At 32.6% G+C, this 12,367-nt stretch overlaps 3 protein-coding genes across 3 annotated transcripts; all 3 read left to right on the plus strand.

Moving 5' to 3' along the window:
• Positions 1-4,214: 4,214 nt before the first annotated feature.
• LOC126702872 (probably inactive leucine-rich repeat receptor-like protein kinase At5g48380) lies at positions 4,215-5,159 on the plus strand. Its single transcript, XM_050401737.1, has 2 exons — positions 4,215-4,444; positions 4,658-5,159. The coding sequence occupies exons 1-2, from the start codon at positions 4,215-4,217 to the stop codon at positions 5,157-5,159; spliced, it is 732 nt and encodes a 243-aa protein (XP_050257694.1).
• A 301-nt stretch (positions 5,160-5,460) lies between these two features.
• On the plus strand, positions 5,461-6,219 carry LOC126702874 (probably inactive leucine-rich repeat receptor-like protein kinase At5g48380). The gene has a single exon (XM_050401740.1). It carries the CDS (start codon positions 5,461-5,463, stop codon positions 6,217-6,219), a length of 759 nt encoding a protein of 252 aa, XP_050257697.1.
• Positions 6,220-7,046: 827 nt separating this feature from the next.
• LOC126702875 (inactive LRR receptor-like serine/threonine-protein kinase BIR2) lies at positions 7,047-11,038 on the plus strand. Its single transcript, XM_050401741.1, has 5 exons — positions 7,047-7,227; positions 7,330-7,429; positions 7,473-7,642; positions 7,733-7,899; positions 10,976-11,038. Exons 1-5 carry the CDS (start codon positions 7,047-7,049, stop codon positions 11,036-11,038), a joined length of 681 nt encoding a protein of 226 aa, XP_050257698.1.
• Positions 11,039-12,367: the final 1,329 nt, after the last annotated feature.

Here is a 12,367-nt window from a genome sequence, read left to right on the forward strand (position 1 = left end):
ATAAAATTTAGTTACAAAATTTGTTGTACTCTAAGGTTACAACCTTACTCGATACATTTTTATTGGAGGTGAATTTTGATAAATCCATCATTGGATTAAATCTTCTTCTTATATCCTTCATACTTGCAAAATTTCTAGAAAATTAAAGATCAATAATTATGTCATCAATAAATTTTTTAAATTGCAAATTTTTGTAGTTTAAAATTAGGCATAGAATATAAGCTAATAGATCATATGGTAAATAATATCCGATTGAAACAAAATTTGACATGTGTATTAAAAGCATAAATACATGAAATTTAATGATTAGATTTTCAAAATATGTAGCAATATTTATTATATTGAGTATGGTTGTAGCCTTTGGATACAACCAATTTTGTAGCTAAACTTTGTCCTTTAAGACTGAGTAATATCAATTATAATTATATAATAAGTTTTGATTATCATGATAATCTCCTTAAGAGAATGAGAGATTTGAATGATAAATTTGAAAATTTAAAAATTTCAGTTGTATGAAAAGAAATTAGGAAAATATAATACATAATAACAATAGTTAGAAAAATATGAACCACTTACAAAAAGAATAATATCAATAAAAAAACATAAAAAATGATAAAATTATATATTTTTAATAATATCAACAAATTACAAGGTTCTTCAATTTATTTTTTCTTTTTAAGGATAAAAAAATGGTTTTTTTTTTTTAAGGAAATCATAGTGTTATTTTCTTATTCCAAAAAAAAAAAAAAGGGGGATTATTTTAGACTATAATACTAAAGTGGACGCCAAGACTCTCAATCTCAGTTATATGAGATTTTTTATGAGCAATTATATATGATATTGAAAATTCAATATCATTGCGGAAAATGGGCATTTGTTCCTAATTTACAAATTGTGTAGCAAAATGCCCCTATTTTGAAACTAGTTAGCAAAATGCAGGAGTTTTTGAAATTCAATTTTAACAAAATTGAGTTTTGTGTAAAACTCGACATCCTCGAAATCAAGTTCTATGTAAAATTTTAAGTGAAACTTGACATTAGCAATGTTGAATTTCACTTAAATTTTAAAAAATATTTAAGTGGCAAAACATGCATAGAATTCGATATTGACAATGTCGAGTTCCACTTGTAACTCAACCCAATTATGTGGCTTTTATGTTTGAGAAGCAAAGGAAAAAGAAGATGGCACTGTCCAAGGGGAGGAGTACTAAGAACGAAGATAAAGAAGCTGATCAAGTCAACCACTTATCAGTCTCCTGGAAGAACGGAGCAAAAAGGTACTTTCTCTCACTCTTCTAAAATACGGAATCATCTTTTAAGTCCTTGGTTTAAAATCTTTGGAAGAAATAAACAAAACAACGTATGCTTTTCCCGTATTCAGGTTTTTTTTTTCTCCCACATTTGTTTATTTTTGAAACATTTGAGAGAATTTCATAGAATTCTACAAAATTGCTTATTGGAAAATTTTAGCCTAATTATACCCTATAAACAAATTTGTTAGTACTTGTTTAGAAAACTCTCTCGTAGGGGAGCAAATATTGTCTTAAAGATAGTGAATTTATTAGTGACTCTAAGCCATTAAACTTTCTTATTTCTTTTCATTGTTGACTCCATAGTTCCTAACATTTCATCTTCCACAAGTCCTTAATTATAAGATTCATATTTGTAATTTTACTAACTTTTTTTTCTTCTATGCATTCCGCTCTAGAAAGTTGAATGCGACAACGTAAAAGTTTCTCTTTCATACTGTTCTTTTTCCAACAAATTTTCAACAAGTAAACACCACTTAGTTTTTTCTATCATTCATCTCAAAAAAAAAAAAAAAAAAAAAAAAAAAAAAAAAAAAAGGAAATAGTTGACCTCAAAAATTCAAGGCAATCACGCCAAATGCCACCAAAACTGAAGATGAGGACTAAGCAGATAGACTAGGGGTGTCAATGTTCGACCCAACCCGTGAACTTGACACAAACCCGACACTGGTTTTTTTGGGTTAGAGTTGGGCCTTAATGGGTTTGGGTCATAAACGGGTCAACTTGAAAGCCAAAACTGAAGAGGAAGACTAAGCAGATAGACTAGGGGTGTCAATGTTCGACCCAACCCGTAAACCCGACACGAACCCGACACTGGTTTTTTTGGGTTAGAGTTGGGCCTTAATGGGTTTGGGTCATAAACGGGTCAACTTGAAAGCGACACGATAAGAAACGTGTCATAAGCGGGTCAACCTACGTATTTGTGTCAACCCAAAATGACCCACTTAACACAACCCGTTTAACACGTATAATAAATAAATATTTATTTTATTTTAGATTTGTAAAATGCCTTTTATATCCAACATATATTTTAAATTTAAAAAGAAAAATGAGTAATTACAAAAATTTATAAAGGATATAATTGGAAATTGAAACTTTACAAACCCTAGAACTACTAATGCTTTTTTTTTTGGCATAGAATTTGCACAAATGAAATTGGATGAGCTTGTGGAAAATGTTATGAATTTGGACATCAACAAAGAATCTATAGATGATAATCGTGGTCATAGTCAGGATTAGTTTACTTTTTGCCCAAATTTTTTCAATATTGATATTTAGCATTTGGCGAGTTTCAAGGATATTATATTTTTGTTGAACTGTGTTATTTTATTTTTGTTAAACTTTGTTATTTTGAATTTGGGTTGAAGTGTATGCACTTCTTTTGGAGTATAAAAAACTTATTTCTAGATGAATGTTATATTTTTGTTGAACTATATTATTTTGAATGTGGGTTGAAAACTTGAAGTGTATATACTGCTTTTTGAGATAAAAAAAAAAATGTTTCTAGATGGATGTTATATTTAATATTATGTCGGTTGAAATGGGTTGTGTTACATTCGTGTCAACTCAACACAACTCGTTTGGAGTGTATGCACTTCTTTTGGAGTATAAAAAACTTATTTTTAGATGAATGTTATATTTTTGTTGAACTATATTATTTTGAATGTGGGTTGAAGACTTGAAGTGTATATACTGCTTTTTGAGATAAAAAAAAAAATTGTTTCTAGATGGATGTTATATTTAATATTATGTCGGTTGAAATGGGTTGTGTTACATTCGTGTTAACTCAACATAACTCGTTTATTAAGCGTGTCAAATGGGTTGGGTCAGGTCAACCCGCCTTACTAACAGGTCGGGTTAGGGTTGAAGGATCATGACACGATTATTAAATGGGTCGGGTTAGGGTTGAGCCATTTAGTCGAATAACCCTACCTCAACACGACACGAACCCAACACGCTAACCCGAATTGACACCCCTAAGGCCCTAAGATAGACCAACACTATCAAAGTAAAAAACATTCCAATTTTGGTCCATTCTGTCTATTCGGTCTAGTTCGCTCCACTTTAGTACATTTTAGTCTATTATAGTCCAATTTGGCCAATTTGGTCCATTTAGTCTGTTTTTGTCCATTAAGTCCAATTCGGTTTGTTTCAGTCCATCTCATTTAGTTTGGTCCATCTGATTTACTTTGGTCCATTTAGTTCATTTAGACTGTCTGGAGTTCAGTCCAGTTTGATCTATTTTTGTCCATTTAGTCTAGTTTGGTCCATTTCTATCTACCTTGATCCATTTGATCCACCTCAATGAACGTTGAAAAGTTTTGCATCTAGATTCTGAACCAAAGAAGTCAATTTCATACTAGAGGGCATTTCAGTTTGGCCAAGGGAACAAAATATTCCGGTATTGGTTGATTTCAACGTACCCTTTTAGGATCACCGATATATATATATATATATATATCCAACTCGTTGATAATTAAGCCCTTCTGCTATTCTTTTTTGACTCTTCCTCTCCCAGAAAATAAAAACCACTTGATTAAATTCCACCATGAACCATCCTCAATTTTCTTCTTCTTCTTAGCAATGTGTAACACCTTTCCATATTCTCGACTGTACTACACTCTTCCATTTTCTTAGTTAGTACTAGGTGCAATGCCTTTGTAACAACTTTTAATCCAGGGGTTTCGGGAACTTTTAATCTAAACCCTTGAAAGTAGGTTGTATTGCGTGGATTTTTGGTTTTGAGGGTTTGAATTTCACTATTAGCGTTCTTGTCATGACTGGCATCTCTACTATTATACTAATACTCAGCCAACTACGTCTTCCAAACCAGTTCTCTCTCTCTCTCTCTCTCTGTAAGTAGTTAATACTCAACTTTCTACTTCTGTGTTTTCTTGCTAAGCAAATGGCTCTTGGAGTCCTCACAGCTCTTTTGCATATATTTGCTTGCTTATTTCTTGATATTCTTGAAATAAGCAATGGTTCACAGAGTAGTATTGACTGCTTGAAATCAATTAAAAATTCACTAGAAGACCCTCACAGATACCTTAAAGATTCATGGGACTTCAGCAACAATACCGAAGGTTTCATTTGTAAATTTGATGGAGTTGCTTGCTGGCATCCTGATGGAATGAGGTCATAAGTATCCAACTCAGAAACAGGGGGCTCTGGGGCCAGTTTCCTCGGGGCATTAAAAACAGCTCAAGTTTAACAGGGTTAGAACTTTCTTCTAATGAACTTTCAGGACCCCTTCCACTTGACATTGCCGAGTTAGTCCCGTTTATCTCAATCCTTGACCTCTCCAGCAACAATTTTTCTGGTGAAATTCCAAAGAGCTGCCAATTGCAGTTATCTAAATGTTCTTAAACTTGACAACAACCAGCTATCCGGTGAAATACCTCCCCAAATTGGCAACCTCGATCGTTTGAATGTCCTCAATGTTTGTAACAATAAGATGTCAGGGTTAGTCCCTGTCTTTGGCAGTACCGCAATTACAGCCGAGAGCTTTGCTAACAATAAGAACCTTTGTGGAAAGCCTTTAGAACCCTGTCCAACTCAAAAGCATGGACTGAAATTCGACTTTTCATTCCAAAGTGGGTTTCTAGTTGGTTATGTGGTTTCTGCAGTTTCAGTAATGACTATTTTTGTGTCCCATTATGTGGTTTGCATGAATGAAAGGAAAACAGATAAGAAGATGACACTGTCAAAGGAGAGGAGTACTAAGAACGAGAATAAAGAAGCTGATCAAGTTAATCAGTCGCAAACTAAGGGGCTCCTGCAAGAAGGGACCAAAATGGTACTTTTGAAACTTCTTTTAATTCCTTGTTTCAACTTTTTCGGAAAAATATAAAAAACCCCATGATAGTTTTTCATCGAAACATGAAATCCTGCAACTGCAGTTTTACAAGAAAATCATAGGGGGTTTGTTTAGTTTTCCGAAAAAAAATAGTCTTTCTTTTTTCATTTTGTTTTTCTAAAGTTCAAGACCTATCAAAATGGTATGTCGAATAACGATCAAAATGATGCAATCATAGAGCCCCTTAAAAGAAACATCCATGTGATAAATTTTGTGGTAACTTCAAATTTGTACTGATCCAAAGTGGCAAATTATTTGATCCACAAAATTCTCAGTTGGAGGGAATGGTTGGTAAATGAACTTTACCGAACTTAGTGAGGCAACTGACGATTTCAGCATAGACAACGTCATTGGGATGGGAAAGATTCGGGTGATGTGCAAAGCAGTTCTTCCAAATGGTTCACTCCTTTCAATGAAGAGGTTACATGGCTGTCAATCATTTGAAAAACAATTCATAAGTGAGCTATTGGCACTGGGTACATTGAGACACAATAACATAGTTCCCCTCTTAGGATATTGCAATGAAAGGAAGGAAAAGCTTCTAGTGTACCAATATATATCAAACGGCAATCTTTATGATTGGCTACACGCAAAAGAAGGCACTGATAAGATCTTGGCATGGCCTTTGAGGATTAAAATTGCAATCGCGATTGCTAGTGGCTTGGCAAGGCTTCACCACAGGTGGGATCTCCGAGTAGTCCATCTTAACAAGAGTTCAAACTCTATTTTACTTGATAAGAATTTTGTGCCCAAGCTATCAAATTTTGGAGGGGCAAAAATATCTAGTCCTAAAGGGATGATGTTCATTGATTCAAATGACATTGACTCAAGCAATAGCTCTTTTGTAGATTGTTGTGTTTGGGAGTTGGGTTTTGTTAAAAAGAATGTGTATGACTTTGGAATTCTGCTTCTTGAGCTAATTATAGGGAAGGAACCCATTCAAATCAACAATTTTTCGAACAATTTGAATGGGAGTTTGGTTGATTGGATTACTCATCTTTTGAGTTATTCTTCCAATCTCTACAGTGTCATTGATAAATCTCTAATTGGTTGAGGATTTGATGGTGAAATCATTCAATTTCCTAGAATCGCATGTACCTGTCTTAACTTCTTTCCTAGTCAAAGGCCAACAATGTTTGAATTGTAAAATACACTAAGTACTCTTGAAGAGAGATATGGCATCACAAATGACTTTGAGTTATTGAGGTACACAGAAATTGCTACTGCAAGTGCCTCAAATGAAATTGTTCAAGTGGAAATTACATAGATCCATTAATCTGAGTAACTATTTAGCTAATTAATTAGGTTAAACAAGTCTAGTTTGTTAGGGTCTAAACAAAACAAACAATTGGAAATTTCTATCACAACCCAAACCCCTCCCCTCCCTTTCAAGTCCTAGGTGCTTAGGTGCCAATGGACCATCAATGTGGTCAGCAGTTGAAATATTGGTTAAAGTGTTCAAAGTATCAATTTTTTTTTTTTTTTTCACTAGCTTCAGTCTTTGATATTTATACTTTATTTTATAATCCCCCTTTAAAGTTAACAACTTTATGATTTTTATTTTTTTAAATAAATAAATAAACTGTTAACAACTTTTTTGTGTTGGGCTTCACTCAATAAAGAGAAATTTGGTTCCATGTGGATCTTTTTGTTAGACGCCGGCTTCATTTCTTTGCAACTATAAAGATGCAAGGGACCACGCGCATTCTCTTTTACAGCCAAGAATAAGTGTAAAGTGGTTCACATTTGGTCTTACTCCTTTGAGTACTGATTACATAAGCAAAAGATTTTACAATCTAAGTTTCTTTTATTATTCCTTCTTGTTCCTGTCATCTTATTTCTTACGTGTCAATACTCATGCTGCTAAAATCTCAAACCCAAATGGTTCTTAATTCAAGACCTCTGGTTTTGCTCCACATTCTTGTCTGGTCATTGCCAGATACGCTTACCCTGAGTTCTGGTACCCTGAGCGATATCTCTTGCTTGAAATCTATTAGAGATTCCTTGGAAGATCCTCTCAATCACGTAGCCACTTCTTGGACCTTCAACAACCTCACAGAAGGTTCTATCTGTGGATATGTTGGGGTCAGTTGTTGGTACATATCTGAGAATAGGGGCCTTGCGAACTTATAATCTTAGACCTTTCAGGCAATGAAATTTTTAGGATCAATCCCACGTGATATCAGTGAAATACTGCCGGCTGTAGAAGTGCTCAAACTCTCAAACAATAACTTGTCTGTCTGGAGAAATCCCATCGAGTATGGGTAATTGCTCTAATCTGGAGGTTCTTATACTCGACAACAACAGGCTAACGGGTCAAATACCTCAGCAACTCAACCAGCTCATCCGTCTAGAAGTCTTTAGTGTTGCTAATAATTTGTTGTCAGGGCCAGTGCCAGACTTTGTCAACATCACTACAATCAAGTCTGAGAGCTATGTAAATAATAGTGGACTATGTGGAGGGCCTTTGGATTGCTGTAAAAAGCATAGATGGAGCTTTGAAATTGAAATTTCTTTCAGGTGTGGGTTTGTAGTTGGTTTTGTGGTTTTTGCCTTTTCATATACAGCTTCTTTTACCTACTATTTTAATCTTTGCGTGGGATCAAACAAGAGGAATAAGATAATGCCAACAAGTACTACAGAATTGACAGCGACCAGGAAGAACATCGGTAAAAAAGTTGATCAAGTTACTCAATTGCCAACCAAGGGCATTGGGAAAGAAGAATTCATGAAGGTACTTTTTCTCACTCTATTATAAGTGCTAGGGGCAAGTACATATATGATTTATAATAAGGAAGAGTGCAAAGTTACATGAGATATTGATTGTAAAGAAAAATCAGTTTTTTGGAGAAATTAGTTGAAATGATAGTTTCTTACAATGATTCGTGATTGGTGTATTTCTTTGTTATTTGTTGTGGGTCAAATAATTCGTGATTGGTGCATTTAGTCTATTCCATGAATTTGTTAATATTGTTAGTGATAAATGAAATTATTTCTTTGAAGTAAAATTTCAAATGCTTAAAAATATTACTAAAGCAAAAATTATCTCATGACATGTGAACAGAACTAAAAATACATTACAAATATGTTCAATTTAAATTTGATATTTTATATATACTACCTTTTTTTATAGGTTTTTATATAAAACTGTTAATAACTTATGACACATTTAATTTTATATAAAAGAAATGAGTATATAAATTTATGATGTTATAACCTGTAAAAAAAATTGATTAACAAATTTTCTATAAATTTTAGTTAGTTTCCTCACAAAATATAAAAAATTTGCTCACCTTTTTTAAGCAAAATAGCAAAAGAATAGTTAACTACATATGAACGTGTATGTGTGTGTTGTATATATTGGTATATACAAAATATGTAGTATATAATATTTGAAAGTGGAGAGAATTCAATTAAAGATTTTATGTGAATCCTTGAAGAACCGTTGTAGGAAGGTCTCGAAAGCTTTAGTCGACCGGTCCAATCCTTAGTGGATTAGTATTCAATGAAAATATTATTAGTGGATTAGTGCTCGATTGCAAGTCAATCGTTCTAGTTATGAATTTGACTGGTCGAAGTGTGTTTACAATTAGTTGAGATGTGAGAAAAATAGTTTTTGCAAACTTTTAATGTAATGGTTTTGAAAGCATTTCCTTTGTGCCCAAGGCCGACCCAAGATAATTTGAGACCTAAGGCGAAAAATTTAAAGGAATCTTTTATATCTACATATCACTTAAATAATATTTAGTGAAGTGTCATCAATGAGCTGAAGCGTCCTGCTGTGCTTATAATGTTCTAAGAACACTTGGAAAACAGAAATCAGAAAATATTCTTCCAAATGATTTTATTCTTTTTCCAAAACCCAAAATACATTATTCACTTAAAATTTAGCTCATGAACAATTTTATATTCACTCCATAAAGTTTAAAGTGAATGCTTGTAATATGTAAAAAACTTAAAATATTGCTTTTAGTCCTTACTAAACTTAAAGTCATTGTTTTTAGTCTTTGTGGAGTTATGATGTGTCATTTTTTAGTTTAATCATATTATCTAAAGGACTAGAAGTGATAACTTTAAACTTGGACTACTAAAATTGCTCATGTTCAAAATTTTAGAGACCAATTAAGTTTTTTATTTATTTACTTATTTATAATGCTAGTTTACAAAACAAGAAACTAATTTAGAGTACAGTTCAAAAGAAGCCCAATTTCTCTTCCTCTCTCAATGTGTCAGTCGTGGGCAAGCAATATTGCCACCTAAAAAACAATATAAATGCTATTAAATACTGTTGTAATTTCTGATTAGCACTAACCCAGAATGGCAAATGATTATTGATCGACAGATTTCTCAGTTGGGCTGAAAAGTTACTAGAGTGAGCGTTGTGGAACTTAAAGAAGCAACAGGCAATTTCAGCAAACACAATTACAATGGGTTGGGAACGATTGGGATAATGTACAAGGCAGTGCTTCCAAATGGTTGTCCCCTTGCAATTAAGAGGATATATGGCTCTCAGTCTTTTGAGAAACAATTCAAATCCGAGCTATCGGCTTTGGCTAGATTGAGACACAATAACATAATTTCCCTCTTGGGTTACAGTAAAGAAAGGAACGAAATTCTTCTAGTATACCAATATATCAAATGGTAACCTATATGACTGGCTACATACTGGGAAAGACAAGGATAAGATCTTGGATTGGCCTTCAAGGATTAAAATTGCCTCTGGGATAGCAAGAGCATAGCTTTCTGCCATGGCCTTTGGCAAGAGAGAGAGTGGCGAGAGAATGTGCATTGGTCCAGTTCTATTTACGTTTAAACCCAAACAACTAAGCCTTAATAGACATGAGCCATCAACCCAACCAATTCACACTAAAGCCCAGATTGCAATTTAATCCAACTCAAGCCAAGCCCACAACAAAAATATACCAACAGCCTAACTCAAAAATAATTCTACTGTCGGTCAAATAATAATAATAATAATAATTCTACTATATAAAATTCCCAAACCTAAAATCTGAATTTCCTAACTAATAATAATAATAATAGTAAAACCCCATGAGCACATAAATAATTACAAAATTGCTCCAAACCTCCTTGACATCACATAAATAATTAGTTTTAGATATGTTTTCAAGCTTTTTTTTTTTTTTTTTTTTTTTTTGAGAAATAAACACACACAAACAAGGGAAAGGGAAAGAGATTCTAAAAATATTTAAATTATATATAAAAATAAATATTAAGTAATTAATTAATAGCCATACCCTAGACATATACCCTAATTTTTCAAGAAATGTTGTACTCATGTACTCGAGTCCTTGCAACGTGGCAGATAATTTTGGCATTCCTAAGCTTTTTGCAGTTGATGAAATGAAATGAACAGAAGTGTGATGAGCAGGATAACATTTTGCAAAACACCCGTAGATTCACTTTCTTTGATGACATGTCAATTGTCAAGGAATTTCACAAAAAACGTAACACCACAATTTTCTACCTCTAAAGAAACACACACGTATTTTGGGTACACAAACTGTTGCCAATCCAAAATAATGGTAACCGAAAACGTGAACTCATTGGTTTGAGCTATAAGATAAGAAAAAAAAAAATGTTACAAGTTGCAAGTTGAGTTACAACGGACAACTCTATTAAAAACATCAAAGATGCAAGTTGAGTTACAAAATTCTTAACAATTTAGGTTCTTAAGATATAGCTTAGGTTCTTAATGGTCAATTTAAATTGAGAGGAGGAGAGGGGGAGTAGAATAGAATTGATTCAAAATTAGTTTATTTTAAGTCAACTTTGTTCTTTCCTTGTAGCTTGCAATTGCAGCTGCGGTACTACTAGTCAAATTTGCCAATTCAGCACGAAAGGGACTCTGAAAACTGTCTCTAAAAACTATTATGGCATTTGTTTTAACGTGCTTGGTATTTGTGCTTTGTTTTGTAACTAGTTTGTTGGCATATTTATTTATTTATTTTAGGTGAAAACACTATTTTGGTCTTTATATTTTAGGGTCTCAGTCAATTTGGTCCCCACATTTTCGTAACAGTCAATTTGGTCCTTGTTATTTTCAACTTGGAGTCAACTTTGTCCTTACTGTTAAATCATTAACGGAAAATGCTTATGTGATACATGACATGCACAATTGACACATTTCAAAATTACGTGGCCTCTAAAATAATGTAAAAAAATTATTTAACCATTAAAAAATGTCAATTCAGTATCTAAATTAAAAATAAAACAAAACAAAAAAAAACATCCAAATCCCAATGGATTTTAAGGGATTTTCATCGAACACAACAAACAATGGGAATTGGACATTTTCAAGATCTAGCAATTTCAAGGCTTCTCGCTTCTGTTCTTTGCTTTGGAAAAACACCAAGTCTTTCTTGCCCGACACAAATCGAAACCGTACACAATTCGATTCCAAAAGCAAGCAAAGAGAAGAACCTGAAGATTGCTAGTGCGGTACCAATCGAAAAATGTTGATTTGATTATGGTTTTACATCAATTTATTATTATGAGAAAATTATTAACGAATGTTCTAAAGGCATTGGTTTATGAATTAATTTTAGAAACATTTTTATGGGAAAATGATAAAAATAAAATAAAATAAATTTGACTACTTTTTATATATTTCATTAAAGCAGTTTTAAAACTTTTATAATATGGTTTGTTAACAATTATCTTAAGACACTTGTTAACATGACTCTTATTACAATTATTATTAATTTTTGAGTTATGCTTACCAATTACGGTTTGGCATTTGGTCCAATTTGGTCTATTTCGGTTCAATTTGATCCAATTCTATCAATTTTAGTCCATTCCAGTCCACTTCGCTCCATTCAATACACTTCTATTTAATTTAGTGTACTTCGGTGTACCTACTTAAAAGCATTCACATCAATCCATGTATAATAGAAAAAAAAATGTAGAATTTACATAGTTTTGCTTAAAAATGACTCCCATTAGTATATGTATATAATTGTGTAAATTTACAAGTTTACTATAGTAACCATGTAAATTTACAATAATTAACATTATTCATTTTATATTTAGTTGTTTATTATTTCTTTATGTATCTTAAGGATGAAATAAGAGAGGATATTGTGGTTATTGTGTGTAAAGAAAGAGAAACAATTAAAAAAAAATTGATATTTAATGAAATGTAATGTAAAATAAATAATATGATGTGGGGTGTTTTGAAA

This window comes from Quercus robur, chromosome 10, assembly GCF_932294415.1.
Source record: "Quercus robur chromosome 10, dhQueRobu3.1, whole genome shotgun sequence".
In the NCBI taxonomy this organism is placed as follows: domain Eukaryota; kingdom Viridiplantae; phylum Streptophyta; class Magnoliopsida; order Fagales; family Fagaceae; genus Quercus; species Quercus robur.